Source organism: Pteropus alecto, unplaced genomic scaffold (assembly GCF_000325575.1).
Source record: "Pteropus alecto unplaced genomic scaffold, ASM32557v1 scaffold131, whole genome shotgun sequence".
NCBI lineage: Eukaryota > Metazoa > Chordata > Mammalia > Chiroptera > Pteropodidae > Pteropus > Pteropus alecto.
Window position 1 is genome coordinate 2,823,042 of NW_006434709.1, and position 17,914 is coordinate 2,840,955.

The 17,914-nt window shown below is 39.2% G+C and overlaps 1 protein-coding gene across 5 annotated transcripts in view; it reads right to left on the reverse strand.

The window, feature by feature from the left end:
• ANTXR1 (anthrax toxin receptor 1) overlaps positions 1 to 17,914 on the reverse strand; it is a 216,557-nt gene that overhangs the window by 99,561 nt on the left and 99,082 nt on the right. The window contains exon 13 of one of the 5 annotated variants that reach the window (XM_006909525.3): positions 5,923 to 9,674. The exons of 3 other annotated variants lie outside the window; for them this stretch is intronic. In XM_006909525.3, the coding sequence (XP_006909587.1) occupies positions 9,627 to 9,674 (48 nt within the window). In that variant the 3' untranslated portion in view covers positions 5,923 to 9,626. Of the gene's footprint in view, positions 1 to 5,922; positions 9,675 to 15,551; positions 16,777 to 17,914 lie in introns of those variants that run through there. One more of the 5 variants, XM_025045171.1, reaches the window with a different exon arrangement.

Sequence of the window (17,914 nt, forward strand, 5' to 3'; positions counted from 1 at the left end):
GTGGTCTTTAACCTCTAATTTCCTAGCAACTTGCTCAGTCTAAATACCAAAGAAGGAAAAGGGTCTAGGAACACGTTGACTTGTCCAGGCAGATGGGAGTGTCAGCTCCTCGATGAAAGGCTGGAGGACTCTGCTGTGCCTCCCTCTGCTGCAGGCTGCTTTCCCCACTCTTGGGGCAGAGGCTGGCACTTGGGAGTCATTCCAGTGCTCTGAAGTGGAATTTAGAACCCTCCTCTGCAGCTGGTCTGAGTTCTGTTTCCTGCCCAGACAAAACTGGCAGAGCATGGACAAGTTTTATTTTGAAAGATGAAATTTAAATCATTTTATTGCTGCTGAGGAGTTCTGGATGGACAAGTCCAGAGACCAAAATTCTCTCTCTCCCAGAGCTCATATATTCTGACTGTTATTTCTGGAAGTAGCTGTAGCGATTATCTAACTTCTCCACCCACCCCACCCTGCATTTTATTGGAATTCTATTCCCCTGGCTTCTGTGACAATACTCTCCTGAGTCTCCTTCATCCTATCTCTGATTATTTCTTACCTACCTCCCACATGGGCTTCTCCTTGTATTCAGTCCTCTAAATGTGGCATGAACCATGGATCCATCTTTTTTTTTTTTTAAGAAAAATATATACTTTTTAGTTTCCTTGAAGTGTATATACTCCCCCCCCCACTTTAAAAAATTATGGTAAAAATATAAATAAACACGAAATTTGCCATTTTTACCAATTTTAAGTATACAATTCAGTGGTGTTTATGATGTTGTACAACTCATGCATGCACTCTTAGTCCACTGTGGTTCTTCTTTCTAATATTTTCCATTTCCTTTCATAGTTTAAACTCTCATTTAGATATTGATGACTTAAAACTTGATCTCTAGCCTAGATCTCTCCTCATGCTTCAGGATCATAGTCAAGGTCATTCTGGTAGGTCCAATCGATACCTCGAACTCATGAGTTAAAACTGAGCTCATTGTTTTCCCTTTCAAACCTGCTTGTTCTCCTCTCCTCATTCAATGGTCTGACTTATCAACCTGAGTTGGAAACCTAAAAGTCAATGTCAGTTTTCTTTCTCGCTCTCTTCCCTGATGTCACACTCTCTATCAGTACATACACTCCTTTGAATTCCTAAGTACCTCATGAATGTGTCCATATCCACTCCATCTCCAGTACCATTGATTAGGTTTAGAATCCTATTACTTCTTTCCTGAATAGTTGCATTTATCTCTTCACTGGTTTCCCCATCACCATTCTTGCTACCTCGAATTCCATCCTCTGTAACTGCATCTAGAGTCATCTCTCTAAAATGTTATTATGATAGCTCTGACCATACATGAACTTTTTAACAGCTCTTCATTGTCTGTAGAAGTTTTTCACATTTGAGAATTTGATTAATGTACTTTTCCTCAGAAAAGTACACATTCACATTTACACACAAGCTCACGAACTTTGGTTACAGTTTCAGGGGCCCATCAAATCCCCAGAATCCATTTATGAACCCCTAGGAACAAGAGCCGTTAGCCCAGACAAGGCCCTTCATAACCAGGCCTCTCTAATTGCTCCAACCTCCAGTCTGACTACCTCCCCCCTTATACTTTGTGCTTTGACGAAATTGCATGTAGTCCCCCGTACACACTTCGCTGTCCTCATTTTCTTCTCCCTGAAACACCCTTTCTTCCTTTCTTTGCTTGGGTGACTGTTTCTCCTCTTTCAGGTCTTAGCTCAGACACCAGCTGATTCATTCATACCTTACATATTTTTTGAATACCTACTATCTGCTGGGCCCTCTACAAACACTAGCATTACAGATGGACATGGTCTCTGCAATCATAGACCTTGTAGTTGGGTGCGGAACACATACAAGTAAATACTACCACTGAATGCTGAGTTTGTGCTCCCATTGTACACGGTCTCTATCTTAGTATCTACTGTATAGAAATTATATAATTATCTGCTAGTCTATCTCACTGAACTGTAAACCCCTAGAGGACTATGTCTGACTTTACTTATCTTTGTAACTTTGAGCCCTAGTGCAGTGTTTCAAAGATAGGAAGACTAAATAGTCACCAAACTATTAGATTGAGGGGAATGAGGCTTTAGCAAGCTAACACCTTCTACAGCTGGTGGGTGGCAGGAATGGCACTAGAGCCAGTGTTGCCACGACTGCTCACCTCCCCCTACATGGCCCCGTCCCTGGAAACTGCCGCCATTCTCACTGCCAAGGGCTTGGGCTTTGGAATCGGGAAAGGATGATCTAAATCTTAATTTTTCCACTTATTAATATATAGACTTTGGATAAGTTAGCCAACCTCTCTTAACCTCCTTTTCTCTACGTATATGAAATTGAGACATTTCTACTTCTAGAATTGATTTGATACTAACATGATATCAGGTATGAGTAGAGATCATAGCACATGGCCATCCTTCAGTAAATGTGACTTCCTTTTCCATTCTCCCCTTGCTTCCCTGCTCAGGCCATGCTCCTGGTGATGTGTCCAGGCTTGGCCTAGGTAAATGAATTTGATTTCTGTGAACATCATGCTAACTCTGACTGGAGCTATGGTATTGGTGAGTGATCCCAGTTTACATATTTGGGAAACCACAGGCCCTCAGATTGCCATCCTAGTGTCAAGGAAAGGGAAACCCAAGTGGGGTTTCCAATGGTAAATTTAATAGCCTTCATTAAAGTTGATACAACATTAATGAGGGCAAAACATAGTCAAATATTATGATTCATTCATGCTACCTGAGAAGTAATCTGGGTGAGAAATGGGAATAAAATTGATAGACACTGAAGATGTTGGATTCTTTTTAATCTATAAAGTAGGCAGTGTAGAAAAAAATATTAGATGAGAATGACCTAAGCCCTATGGAACTCTTTTAAAAAAACAGAGCTATAAAGTAACGAGACTGTCCATATAGTGCACATGGCAAAACTCCCACATCCAACTGAATCGAATTCCAAACTAGTGACTTTGGATGCTGGAGGCTCCCATGGAGTAGCCATTGCTCAGAGCATTCTGAAACACCTTCCTTGGAACTGAAACTAATCTATGGGCTGCAAAAAGGAAAATCTTATACCTTTTTAGTCATGATTTATTTTCCATCAAGTAGCTTCCTAGACTGATAACCCACCATTCATCAGAACAGATTCCTACAACTTTTGGGGTGGTTTTGAAGTCAAGTGATGAGGACGTTCTCCTATTGCCTTACTGAAGATATTCAAATACCATGCCTTTACAGTAATTGCAATTTCAGAGCAAGAGTTCAGGAAATAGTTGGCATAGTGACAGTGTTGTTTGAGAAAGAGTATGATCTTCTAAGTAAATATTTTGAAAGAGTAGCAATCATTTAGACATAAAGTCTAGTTTGCTATTAATCTTAATAGTTTATGCCTCATATGAATAATACAAGAAGAATTTAGATAAGTCATCATGAGTATGTGATTAAGGGGGAAGATCGATGCCACACTCCTACAAATGAAAGATTTGAGGTCTTCTATATCAAGGTTTCCCAGCATCATCTGGTCCTCTTGTCACCCTGACCTAGTAGAGACATTTCATGTCACTCATAATGGTGAGAATAATAGTTAATCTTGGATTCATTCAGCACTTTCCTTACTCTCCATAAAATGCATAGAGCTTATTAATCAAAACCAGTTTTTAGAGAATAATGCAGACAAGATGTAGCTCATTAGTGCTCAGAATTTCTTAGTTCCTGTTGAAATAAGATTATAAAGAAAGTTGCTTAGTAATATTCAAATACTATGACACTGGAAGGAAAGCCTAATTTCTCATTTTTGTTTTTTTGTTTCATTAGATACAAGAATTTGTTTATTTGCCTTTAATGTAGCTATTTATCTAACGTATATGCTTAATTAGTCTTATTGATCATCCCTCATGTATTAGTCAGCATTAGTATTATCTACTATCAGTTAAGTAAGCATACCTTTTGAATACTGTTGGCTGTTGCTTTAGATTATGAAATGAGAAAGGCAGAAGCCATAGCTATGATTTGGGTGGTGCCTCATAGAGATGGATGCTACCAGTGATTAATAGGTGATCAATTCCTTAAAACGATGTCTCTAAACTGCATAATAGGGTATCAGGAACCAACAAATCATTTTACAGTGAGTTTCCAACACATGCTTAGCAGAAGGAAACACAGAAAGGTGAAGAAAGTCAGCCTCCAGTCTTGGAAGATGATATCACAGTCCAGTTAGAAAGTCAGGACTGACTCATGGGCTCGTTTAGAAGCAGCACAGGTTCTGTGCAGTTCAACTCTAAATGATGCTATGAACCACAGCGCTTGAGCTCAGAGCAGAGAAAGTTCAGGAGGCTTGCCAAGGCCAGTGAGGCACCCTCGGGCATGCCTTGGGTAGGTGGAGAGAATAAGAGAGGGCATTCCAGAAGGAAGGCGAAATATGATCGAAGACGCAGAAGTAGGAACGGGCATAACTCTACTTGGAGTGAGGAAATATGAACTAAAAATGTTTGTTCATCAGCAAACATTTTTATCTGTGAGGGATCAGGGCATTCACAAATTTTAAGGCCAGCGGGTCAGTCAACTAAGGCTGCCAGGTCGGACTCTATCATGAAGCATTTGTTAGATATTAATTTTGGCCGAGTTTGCACCTTTTATATACAATCTCAAGAACTTTGGGCCTTATAGGTACCTTTGTTAAGACCATGTGGGGAATTCCAGCCATGTGGGGAAAATAAAATTATCTTAGCTTCATCTTTCATACTTCCTTGGTCTGCAAATGAAATTTTCTTGATGCTAGGTAGTGTGTAAAAGAAACCCAGAAATATTTTAGTTGTCACTTATGTAAGTGCTTTTTAATCAAAAAAAAAAAAAAGAAAAGAAAAGAAAAGAAAAGAAAGAAAAAAACATTAAGCCTACTGCTTTGGGCACTGACTAAACTGACATCTGTTTTAGCAACCACAGCAGTGGCAAAAGAATGCTAGTTACGCATTGCTTGTGACACTGACTTTTCTTTTGGGAAGATATAAATTAAATCTCTTACTTCTAAATTTCCTTGATGTCCTAATGAATAGGGGAGAAGCTGATTGCTTTGCAAAGGGAAAGGTGTTTATAATACCTTCCCGGGACTTTGTCATTCTGTAGGGGACAGAGGGAAGAGTTTGCCTGCTTTTTGGGAGTGCAAACAATACAAATCATGTCAGTTCCAAATAATATTGTGATTAGAAGATACATATAAGGACCCTGGGGCAGATTGTGATTTGGTGCAATGTGACTGTAAAGTGCCAGCCAGGACAATACGGTCTGGGGCAGGCTTCCGTTGCCTCCAATTCTGTGATTTTGCCAATTTTTGACCATTTAAAGAGTTGGCAATTATTTCAGTGTTGGCAGAAATGAGATCCTCTTAGGCTTTCTGCTTTATGGTCCTGTTTCCCAAACTGTTAATCTCTCCCTTTCCTACTCTTTCTCCCTCTCTACCTCCTCCTCTTCTCCCCTCCTCCGTGCACACACTTTTTGTATCCTCTAAATTGTGCACTTCTTCCTGCAATTGTGTCTCTTTCAACTGGATTCGCTAATCCAGAATGCTCAACCCAAAAGATTCAACTGTTTGAAACATCCCCACTAACCCAGGAGCAGGCATAATGAATACATTGGTCATTCACTAAAGCTTGTGTGCTTAGGGCATATACACTCTCTCAAGTTCTTACTCAGAGACAAGAATTCTCATTTTATGTACGAATTACATAAACTTACTTGTCTGCTGTCTGGATGCCCAGAAGCTTAAACTGTCAAATTAGAAAGGTGGGGGTGGATTGAGAATGGAAGACAAATGTATACCAAGAAGTGAGAGGCCAGAAACAGCAGAATCATAAACTTCAAAAAAACATAGTGATCAGAAGACCATTGTAGGGGCAAATAGCCTAAGAAATGGAAAGTTTCATAGTAATTTGACAAATTTTAGTTCATGATAACAATGGCAGAGAGTAAAATGTAGACATTGTATAATATTTTATAACATCCATTTTCTATTGAGTTTCTTCATTTGCAAGTTGAGGAAGTATAAATGTGTACAAAGGTTTCGTAGGAAGAAAGACCTAGGAGTAGGTGAGGGATGAACTCAATTTGCATGTGTTTTCTTGGTTCTCATGGTTCATGATCTCATTCCAGCCTGCTCCAAACCTGTGACAACAGTGATAGCCCATCCTCCAATCTAGAACTGAGCAGGGATAACACAGTCCTTTAGCTACATGTCTACTTCTCTTTTTCACCTCCCTTCCACCCAACTAATAATTTTCTTTATGTATTTATCTTGTTTTTTGTTGTTTTTATTTTATTATTTTTGTCCCACTCTCCCCCCCTTTTTTTTGAGAGGTTTACTTGCTTCTTTAATGTCTTGGGTTCTATGCTTGGCTAATTGACTTACAACTTTTCTTCTTTTTAATATAAACATTTAAGCCTACAAATTTCCCTCCAAGAACCACTTTAACTGCATTTCACAAGTTTTGTTATGTGACATCTTCGTCATTGACAAGTTTTCAGTATTTCCTAATTTCTATTATGGTGTTATTTTGACTTGTAAAAGATTTAGATGTATGTCCAAAATATCCAAACGTGAGATTTTCAAAATGATCTGTAATTAATTTACTATAGAATTTCAAGAGACTTTTTTCATCGCAGAATATCAATTTTTAAAAATTTTTTGAGACTTGGCTTAATGGCCTACTATATGGCTACTTTTTAATAAATGTCCAAAGTGTTCTTGAAAAGAAATAGGTATCTCTGTAGGATGCAGGTTTCCTGTATGCAGTAAAGTACTGCAATAGCACTGCTGGCCATATCACGAAGTTGGCTGTAATGTGGTTGGTGATCATGAGCTGCCCTCTGCCTATCTCACACTCTCCAAAGGAGAAGGGCCAGAGTTCTTATTTTCTACTGCAGATAGGGGTGGGTGATGGAGAGGAAGTGACTGATCAGTGATGTTCAGCATATATTTCATTATCTTTACTTTCGGTACAGTACAGACTGATGGGAAAGATTTCACTAAATTTAAGATGCAGCCACTGTAGAATGTCTTATTATTTTATGAGCCTTTAGAGAAAAACACTGCCAATTACATTACAATACATTATTGATAACTTGAAACATTCTGATTTCAGAGATGTTAAAATGTGAAAAAAAAGGGTGCCTTAGAATTTACGAAATAATGGTATTTTTTCATTAATTTTAAATTGCATAACTCCTGTTTTACTCAGCCCCAAATTTTTAGACCCTACCTAGAATGTTTTGCTGTATACTTATTGTGCATCCACTAGATCATGTTTAATTGTATTATTCAAATAATTTATATTTTATTAATTCCTTTGGCTGCTTGATCTATTAATTACTGAGAAAAATGTACTTAAATCTCCTCCTATGACGGTAGATTAATCAATTTCTCTTTACAATTTTGTCAATTTTTGCTTCATATACACTGAGGATATGTCATTAAGTGCAGACTAGAATCATACCTTCTAGTTTAACTGTTCTTTTTAACATTATGTAATGGTTCTCTTGATGTGTTTTTTTCGCCATAAAATATACTTTATCTGATATTAATATAGCTACACTAGTTTTCTTTTGGTATTTGCCTGACATAACTTTTCTTGCACTTTTATTTTCAACCTTTCTACATCCTTATGTTTTTTTGAATGTATGTTTTATTGTAAATAGCACACAGTGGTTTTTTTTTTAAACACAGTCTATCAATTTATGTTTTTTAACTGCTGAGTTTGGTTCATTACATTTATCTTGGTTATGGATTGTTTAAATTTAACATTTCTAAAAATAAATATTACCATCTCACTATATGTTTATCACAGAGTTTTCTGAGCAGAGATTCAGATATATCATAACAATTTACTCTCAAAACAAGGAAATTTTAAACTCAGGGCAAACATTTTAAAAAATACTTAGAGATAAAAACACTGAAAGTCAATTGCTCAAGCATCCAAGTATAACAAATCAGCACAAATCCTCCAAAACATATTTGAAAAGATATTTTTATGCAGACAAGGGTTATCAAAATAGAGATGTTGGCAAACTGTTTTTATTTCAGTTCATAAACAACATTTGAGATCTGAGTTCTGCATTCTGATATTCCTGTGGTCTTTTGCGCTTTCTAATGAGAGTACAAGAAACCACAGGTTATCTTGTTAAAATAATAATAAAAGAAATACTAGGACATTGTAAAAAAAGACCTTGAATTATGTATGGCTCTACCGAGACTAGCTGATAAATAGGTGTGACTGATTTGTGACTAGTATATCAATTGTTTGTAAACGGATGGGTGTGTTTTGAGGTTACTTGACAACAAATTGTTCTCAGGAGGAGTTTTAAGTACCCTTTGGTCTGAAATATAATCTCATTTGTATTAGATGGCAATTGGCCAATCTGAATCTCACTTAGAGAAGCCATTTCTAGTGTCACCAAAAACAAGTTTTCATATTTATTTCCAAAATATAAAAGCCAAACTCATTTGTTATACTGTATAGGACTGATAATGTTTACCTCACTCCCTCACTAGCCTACTTTTAGTTCTAGAATTACAGACACTTAGTGTAGAAAGGAGTCTGAAAGCTTTTCTAGTTCAATTGCCCATTGATGCATGAATGGCATTTACATAATTCTGCCAAGCTGTCAGGTTGTCTGTGTTTGAATACAACCATAACAGGGAACTCACTTCCGCCAGAAGCAGTCAATTTAAAAGACCTTTTAAAAACTGAGCCATTAATTGTGTCTATCAGCCTATTCTACTTCTTGGATCTATACAGTGAAACCAGACACAAGTGTCTCAGACAGTCTTTCAAATATTAAAAACAACCATCAAATCTTCCTTCATGATTCCAGCATAAAAAGTCCAATTCAATAAATTATTCTATATAATCTACCGTATTTGGTAATATTTTTCATATAATCAGTTTCTCCAGGCTCTCCCTTGAAGTGTCCTTAGTATTTAATACAATAGTAGGGTAGAGATTTTACCTTGACCACATTGAAAGGTTCCCTTACTTTCTTAGTCTTAGATACCATTCTTTGGTTAATTCAACCAGAAGTCAGTCTCTTTGGAGAGCATAGCACTGTGCTGATTCTTACAGAGCCTGCAACATCAGTGCAAGGAAACTAACATTGAAGACCTACTATGTACCAGGCCCTTTCCCAACTATTTAAAGATCAAGATTTTAGCCACATTGGTCTGATCCCAAAGCACATGCTTGTTCCCACTTGTCTTCTCCAACTGTCTATCCCCTGTGTTTTGTTAAGCCATGTCAAAGGACATCTATAATAATAGCAACAATAAAGTAAAGGCCATCCTTTTTCAAGGGCTGAGCATGAAACATTCATGAGTCACTTGTAGCCCCAGGGCTGTGGATTGGTCAATTTTTGTACAACGGTCCTTTCAGCCCAAATAATGTGAAAGTACATTGGAGCTTATTCCCTTCCCAAATGACCAAATTTATAAACCGGTGGTATCCAAGTTAATGCTATTATGTTAACATACTTGGGACATACAAGTGCTGGATTAATCTTCCTATAATTTTGCTTTGTGCTTCCTTTGAATGGCTTCTCATTGTCCAAACTCCATCTTCTGTCATTCGAATTTTCTGGTCACTTTCCTATTTCCCTTCCAATCCAGTCTCCCCTTATTCTTCCAGGCTATGTGAAGAGAGAGACAAGTGAATGTGGGAGCACATCCCACATCAGGAAATAGAATCATGTTAGGGTGAAGAAATCTACAGGGTAAAGTCAGGGTGTGGGCCCTGGTCTTGCTTTCCTCGATTGGTTGTTGGGAAGGGACTTGTCTTCTCTAAGGTGTTGTTTCTTAGAACTGTGAAATGGTTTAGGAAGGGTCTTGTTTTGTAAAAGGTATTTATGGGGTAGACTTTTTGGACTGAGAAAATCATGAGCTGCCTACATGTTACTACTGAATTTCTAGAATGATCAGCCCAGGTTCCTTTTGCAGGAAGGTGAACTTTTGGGGGGTAAGTGAAAAGTAATCCACTAGACTCATTAAGGGGACACTGCTGAGTGTGTTCTGCTTATGTCAATTTACTTATCCAAAGGTCTGCATGGAGGGTCAAGAATATTTATAACAGATGGAAGAATTTCTGGGTGCTTGTGTGATATTTGCCTTTCACACCCCAAAGTGTATAATATTTACCCCTCTGACTATACATCCTGACTTGGCATGTACATTATAGGATTCTGGAGGTCAAGGACTGGCTATTCTTCTTTGAGTCCTTAACATTTTGCTCACAGTACTATTTTAATACATGTTGGTCCTGGTCATTTACCCAGTTCGCCCCCAGCATCCTCCTCACTGTACTACTTTCCTTAATAAAGAGGCCCACATACTTATAGCTGCTGGTATGAATTATCCATCCCAAAGATAGCTACCTATTTTGATTGATGGACTGTTTTGCTGACCTTGGAAAAGAAATAAAGAAAACGTCTTTTCCGACTTCTACTTTTTCTGAAGAGTGCACAGTAATTTTTTATTATGTTGGAATTCAACACTGCCACTCAGCACAGGCTACTGGATTGATTCCCTACCAGGCTGGTGAAATTCAAGAAATTTTGGGCAGCCATGCCAACTTTCTGTTTACCTAAATAGCCATATGACTATAAAACAAGTCTGGATTTGTATTTTCCCAAGTTATTTCAAAACAATTAGTAACAGAATTGAACTGACTTACAAAACAGACCCAGGAAGTTGCCTATGACAGAACCCTGCAGACAGTTCTGAGATGTGGTTCCTGTACTCCCTTTGCAGTCTGTCTTTGCAGCAGTCATGGTAGCCTCCATTGCTGGGCTCCAGAAACCCTCCCCGCCCCCCATCAGAACCAGCTCTGACCAAGGCAGTTTATGCATCCTCAGCCTTAGCTGACCACGTCCAGATTAGTTGAACTTTCATAGCCTAAGTTTCAGGCATTCCAGAGTGAGCTCAGGCCATGCCCATGTTTCCCAAGTCATAGCTTTTCTGTAGTTACCTAGATTTTTTTTTTTTAAGATGAAAGATTTTACTTCCTGAATGAGGAGAGATTGGAAGTGAATATCAAAACTACGTCAGTATTATGTTTAAATTAAATATTAACTTAGAAATAGAAACCCCCAAATGTGGCAGATAACGAAGGCTTTTTCAACTGGTCCTAACTGTTATGTCTCTGACCTTCTTTCCTACTGTCCAACTCAAGCAATTACAGCCACGCTAGCCCAAAACATGCCTTTACCCAGGCTAAAGCCCTAGCAAATCCCCACTCTTTCTTCACAGCTCAGTTGACTTATCACTTCTTTTGTGAATACTTCTTTGATTCCCCGGACACTCCACTTCATGGTAGGCCTGGGCATTGCTCATTAAATTGAAAATTTAATTTGTCATTAAATTGAAAATCCTTGAAGTACTTGTCTGTTTTCCATGTATTCTATTTTTGGATTCCTTGGATTTAGCAAATTTAGTGATCTGGATTTTATATCAGTCTTTATGGTTCTGCCTAGTGTCCAGCCTTGTGCTGTAGACCCTCATGGATGAGAAGCCTGCCCTGAATCTTGATCTAGTTGAGTGGGCTATTTCTAGACCCCTTCTCCAGGTCTGTACCCTTGACAAGGATATGTTCCTAGTGGAGATGGTGCTGTTCTGAAGAGGTCTTTGACTACTGCCCTGCCTGGGATCACTGGTTGTAGTTTCTCAGCTGGCAGATTTTTTTCCTCTTAAGTCATGGTCAAGCTCCTGATGCTCCTTGGATGTGCATATTGGACACTCTCTGTCCATTCTCTCTGGAGGCTTATCCTTCAACCTCAGTGTCCCCTGTTCTAATCCTATCTCATTCTGGCCTTCTTCCTCTCCAACCAGTAGGTGCCTTCATGTTCTCAGTACAACCCTTGATTAAGTCCATTCATTCATTCACTCAGACACAAGCTATCTACTAACTATTATGCATAGGCATTGCGCCAGGTGCTGGGTTGCAGTGGTGAACAAGACACAGTCTTTGTTTTTCCTCAAGAAGTATATGGGCTACATCATGCATGAGAGACAATTGCTTTTTCCAGAGTCTGCAAAAAGTCTCCAAGTCTTTACCCCAAGTCTCCAGTTGTTTCCAAACTCATAACCTATCTCTGTATAGCAGCTGGAAGCACATTTTTTTGTGAGATATTGTGAGCCGTGAAGTGCTAAAAACAATACTGATGTTGACTGGGCTCTCTCTTCCTGAAACAATGAGCAACAAGTCTGTAGCTCAGCAGGCCTTAGTGTGAGAGGAGGAAATGAAGGACAACTTGGACTATGGAAATAGAGCATTTGGAGGGAAAGTTTTGCAGTCTTTGTCTGGCAATACAAAAGGGAGAAGGTCCCTAGACTGGCTGTATGTGCTAAAGTTATTCTTTTAGGCCAAAACTTATTTTTATACCAGAAAATATGGTCCAAGAGGAGGAACATAAAAGAGAGGGTTCTGATTTTAAAATCTTAAGATTCTTAAATGAATGGGTTTGAGAGTGAATCAAGAGAGTAAATCATTTTTCTTAAATAGATTGTAATAAATTTTTTAAAACTTTGGAGGACAATTAGTATCAGGCAAACTTATTAAAATGAAGAATCCTGGGCTCCCCATCTCCTAAAGTCCTGATTTTTTAGGGTTTCTCAACTTTGGTTCTGTTGACATTTTAGACTGAATAATTCTTTGTAGTTGGCAGAGTGGGAGCTCTCCTGTGCATTGTGGTGTTCTCTCCTTCCTTCCCTCCTACTCTCTCTCTCTCTCTCTCTCTCTCTCTCTCTCACACACACACACACACACACACCTCCTTCCCTCCTACTCTCCCTCTCTCTCTCTCTCTCTCTCTGTCTCACACACACACACACACACACATCTATAGAAAAATATCACTAGTTTGAAAAAAGAACAGTCTGAATTCAAGAACATCAGAAGGTAAAATGATTTCAAAATCCTTGAGAAACAAGTTGGCACCACGTTCATCCCCATAGAAATAAAATCATACTCCAAAACCACAGTGAGTCGTGGCTCCTTCAGGAGCCACTGGAGGATCCAGTCTGTGGTGCAATTCTTTCTGAGGCTGAAGATCTCATCTGCATGAAATGGTACCTCCTCTGATAAAATGCTTCCAAACAGGCTCGGCATTTAAATAATAATAAGAATTTCATATGTGGTAATAATGCGTCAACTTTAGTAAATATTTTTTAAAATTTATTCTTCTAAATGGTTTAAATATTCTCCTTAAGTTACTCTTTACCTAATTCATTTACCGAGAAACACTTTTTTCAAAATAGTGAAGTAACTGCTGCCTAATCCCATTTGGTTTATCACCAGATCTAATTTACTGGTTTTGTTTTCCCTTGTTATCCTGCAGGCAACATCTCTGAAGTTTTTGCCAGCCTGTTCCTAGGCTTATCATGGACTCAAAAGGAAGCATATACCTCTTAATCAGGGAAACACTGCCTGTTTATAATCTAAGAGGCATAAACAGCAAATCTTTTAATGAGACAGGCTATTAGACTTTTACTTGGCAAGAAGAGAGAATGTCAACAGACCAGTGAACAGCTGTCATTCTTTGACACTACCAGTACCTCAAGCCCCTTGTATACTTTACCTTTAATCTTTACAACCACCATGCAAGACAGGCTCTCAGACAGGCTCAGGTTGGCCAAGATCACCCTGAAAAGTGGATGGGCTAAAATTTGAAATTAGGATGTTCAACTCAATATCCTATATTCTTAATTCCTCCATTATGCTACAATTATAGAGCTGTCGTACTTGTTTAGGGGACCCAGGGCTGAGTTTGTTGTGTTTTTAGTTTTATTCAAAAAGAATATCTCTGAACAGTGACTTGATATGGGTCCACTCAAATTTACTAAACCTTGCTACTGTTTGTAGCCAGGATTTTTTTTTTTTTTTCATATAAATTATAGGGAGAAGTGGAGGTTTTCCATTGATTTAGTGTTGGTCTTAAACCCTTATATCAAAGTTTAGGATTCTTTCCTTTCTTCAAAGATAGTGATTCTCCAATCTGGAAACCAATACAAGTCAAATCCTGATTACACTTAATAAGGAGAAGAGTCAACTGGGCCTCACTGTTGCATATGGGATAATCAAGTGTATGAAGTGTACATCCTAGGAGAGTAGTTGCCAATCTGAGAAATGGCCTCAAATTAGAAAGCGCCAGAAATTGAGAGGAAAAGAAAAAGACTCATGGACCTTGAGAGGGATGATGCACAAACAATGCTCTTAGCATGTCTAGTTTTCTCTCAGGTAGGTTTCTCTTCAGGGGAGGCTCTCTCCTCACTTCTTCACCTGTAATTATCATTTTTCAAATCACTGCTTGGGTTTTATCTCTTCCGTGAAACCCTTGTGATTCCTCATGGATTCAATCCTCCCTCCCCTCCTTGAAATCCTATAACATTTGCACCTGGCTCATATAATCTTGTTCTTTATTATGTGCTCTTTTATATGCTTGTTGGACTTGTTTCTCCAACTGTATTTTAAGTTCCTTGAGAATAGTGACTTGTAAACAGACCACTGGAGATATAGTTGAAGTTTGAGAAATCTTTGCTGAATGATTCTCTGATTTTTGTATACTTTGGGTGGGAAATTATAGAATTTTAAGGTATTTATTTAAAAGCAGAAAATCTTTCATGAAAAGTTCTTTAAAGCACTGAATTAGCTTGCTCTGTTCTCAAAACGACAAACTTCTATTCGATAATTCCCTTAAAACACTATCATATTAGTGATTTTTTTCACCTTTTGCTAGAGGCTAAGGAAGAACAGGGAGGCCAGTTAATTCTACAGAGAATGGATGTATTTAAATATGCTGGTAAGAGAAGACTTTGGCTGTTTGACCATTTTCTATAGTCATGGAGCTCAACAAAGTTTACCATTTGTATAGGAATCTTTTAGTTCTTGGATGGAAAAATCTCTTTCCTGTAAAACTTCATGGAATTTCTGCTCCTGGCAGGGGCAACCGTTATTCATTGTGGTTCTTAAAAACTTGTGACACAGTTGTCCAAATGGGCACCAAATAAAGCGAGAAAAGAAAAGTCTCAAATACATATTTTAAAATTATTTTTGGTTCCAGGTGATGGGACTAGACAGGCTGTAACTGGCACTGACAATACTAACCCTTTACTCAGACCCAGGGGATCATCTTTGATCTAAAAACCTTGTCATCCAAACCAGCTGCCCAAGAAACAAATGCAAGTTCAAGACCTTACTTCATATTCTGGGCAACCACACATCCCACCCATATCTCTATTCTGCCCAGCAATGGCTTCGGTCTTTTTATTTTGAGCTTCTGTGTAGGGCTCTGTTGGGGATAGGAGTTTTACATTTGAATATAGGTCCCTTTCACTAGATGATTTTGGCCATCCTATCTGTCCTCTTTAAGCATCTGGGCTTGTTTGAGTGACAAACATGTACTCCTAAGGATACATCTTGTCTCAGAAGAGTCCCTTTGTTATAACAGGTCTTTGAAGTGAGGAGCCAACTCTCTGGGAAGAACTTTCGATTAGTTCAATAATTTTGCCTAAGCTTCCGCTGAAATAACAGCCAATGTTTATTGAACACTTACTACCAGCCAGGCCTTCTGCCAAAGACTTTACATATATCATTTCATGTAATATTCAGAATACCGCTATGAGATGTAAAGCATTATTATTTGAATTTTACAGATTAGAAAATTGAGGCACAAAGGGACTACCTAATGTGATCAAGGTAGCACAACTAGTTGACAGTAAAACCAATCTCCTGATTTTCCCCCTCAACCCCAAATCTTCTCTTCCTTCGTTCTTCTTCCTGTCAGCTGAGGGCAACTCCATCCTTTCAGTTTCTGAGGCTGAAACCCTGGGGCCATTCTTGATTCCTCTCCTTTCAAGCCTACATCCAATGCTTCGGGAAATTTGTTAGATTTGTCTTCAAAATGTATCTGACCCTGGCCACTTCTCTTATTCCCATTGCTCTCTTCTGAGTCAAACTGCCATCATTGTCCTCACTCACTCTCTTCCAGCAACTGACCACCAGGTGTCTGGTCTTGGGGTCTAAGCACTGGGGCTCTCTGGTATGTTTTTCCCCCAGTAGCCTCACAGTCAACTTCAAAGTCTCTACACAAACTCCTCCTTCTCAACGTAGCTCTCTACATTACACTAACTCAAGTAGTACCAAATCCTCTTACTCCGCTGTTTTTTTCTTATAGAATATCTTTTAACATAGTGTATAATTCATTTGTTACATTTGTTGTTTATAGTCTGCCTTCTCTCCTCTCTTCCTCTCACTACAGAGATTTTTGTCTGATGTATTCTCTGACGTACCCCAAGCATGGAAGACAGTACTCAGCACGTTGTGTGTAATCAGTGAATACTTCTTGAATAAATGGAATAGGTGGACCATATCTTGAGGTGGCTATAACTGTTGTAGACATACAGCATTCTCAGGTAAAAATGGGGGAATAATGCAGATATTATGAGGTAGTGCTGATCAAAATTCAATTGAAAAGAAAACCTAGTGACATTCATTCAGATGAAGGAGACGTAAGGGGCAAGCGTAGGTTAGAGAGAGTCGAGAAGATACAGAGGGAGTTCTTTACTGGGAGTTCTTTTCACTTACAGTATGTCAGTAAGGACACCCTTTCTTCTCGGCTTACAGGCTCAGGACTTAAATTTGCAGTCCTGTTTCTGCCATACCACAGGTTAAGTACTGAGATGTTTCCCCTTCTCATTTCCCTGTCCTCATGGCCTCAAGGTCATGGGTGTTTCTCTGGTCTGGTAAGACAAGATGAGAAATACAGGCCCCAGGTTTTGGATCATTCAGAGAAGGGAGGAATCTGGAATGGAGTTGTTAGGTTTGGGGTATTTTAATCATTTCCTGAAGGTTGGCAGGTTCCAAAAGAGTCAATTTCTAAAAGAATCAGGCAGGGTACACTTGAAGAAATTTCACTACTTGTGCACACAGTTTTCATATTTGGTCTCCAGATTTGATGTTCCACTGACGGATGCTTGAGACACACACATTTCTCAGTGGTGACACTTCTCTGTGACTTCTCTTACTTCGATCAAACTGAACCTTTCTGTCATCTGGACCCATTGCTCTGGCTTACCCTGCTTACCCTGGTTTGCTCCTAACACGGGATGAAAAGTGTGTGGGAGGGGTGGAGAGTGGGGTCAGTTAGGAGGGACTGCTGTCCATCGTGAGGCCCGGCTTCCTGCTCACTCATGAGGTAACTCATTTTTATCTTGTCTGGCTTCGGTGCTGCTTGCTCTCTGTTGTCCACATGGGACAGTGTTAAGGGCACACAGTCCAGTTTCTGAGGGGTTCTAACAACATATCCTCCGAAGGCTGGCCAGGAAGTGACCACAGTATCTGCCTAAGCTGACCATCAGGTCAAACACATCAGTCTCTAGAATGATCTAATGCAAGAAGTGCATTTGGCTGCAGAGTCTGAATATTCAGACAAAGGTTATTTTGGAAATGTCAGGAGCTGAGGTCTGTATACAGGCTAACGAAGCCCTGATTGTCCTCTGACGGGCTGAGCTCTGAGACGCTGACAGTGGGCGGGAGCAACCGCAGAGGTGGAAGTGTTCTCAACCGTAGTCTTGGAACCGCCAAAGCTAGGGCCCACCCAAGACACTGTGTTTCCATCGGTCTGGCAAGAGGTTCGGGCATCAATATTTTTTAAAAGCTTTCCAGGTGATTTTATGTATAGCCAGAAACAAAAACTACCTGACAGAAGGATCCAGAGAAGGGGTGTCTGAGGAGCTGGCAAGGGGGATGTAGTCCCTGCTCCCGCCTCCCAATCCCTATGGCTTAGGATCCCTTTCCCCTGCTCTCTCCTGCTGCATCAATTTTTTCCTGCTCTCTTTAGAGAAAAAACGCCCTTAGATGTGCTTTCAGAATATGCTG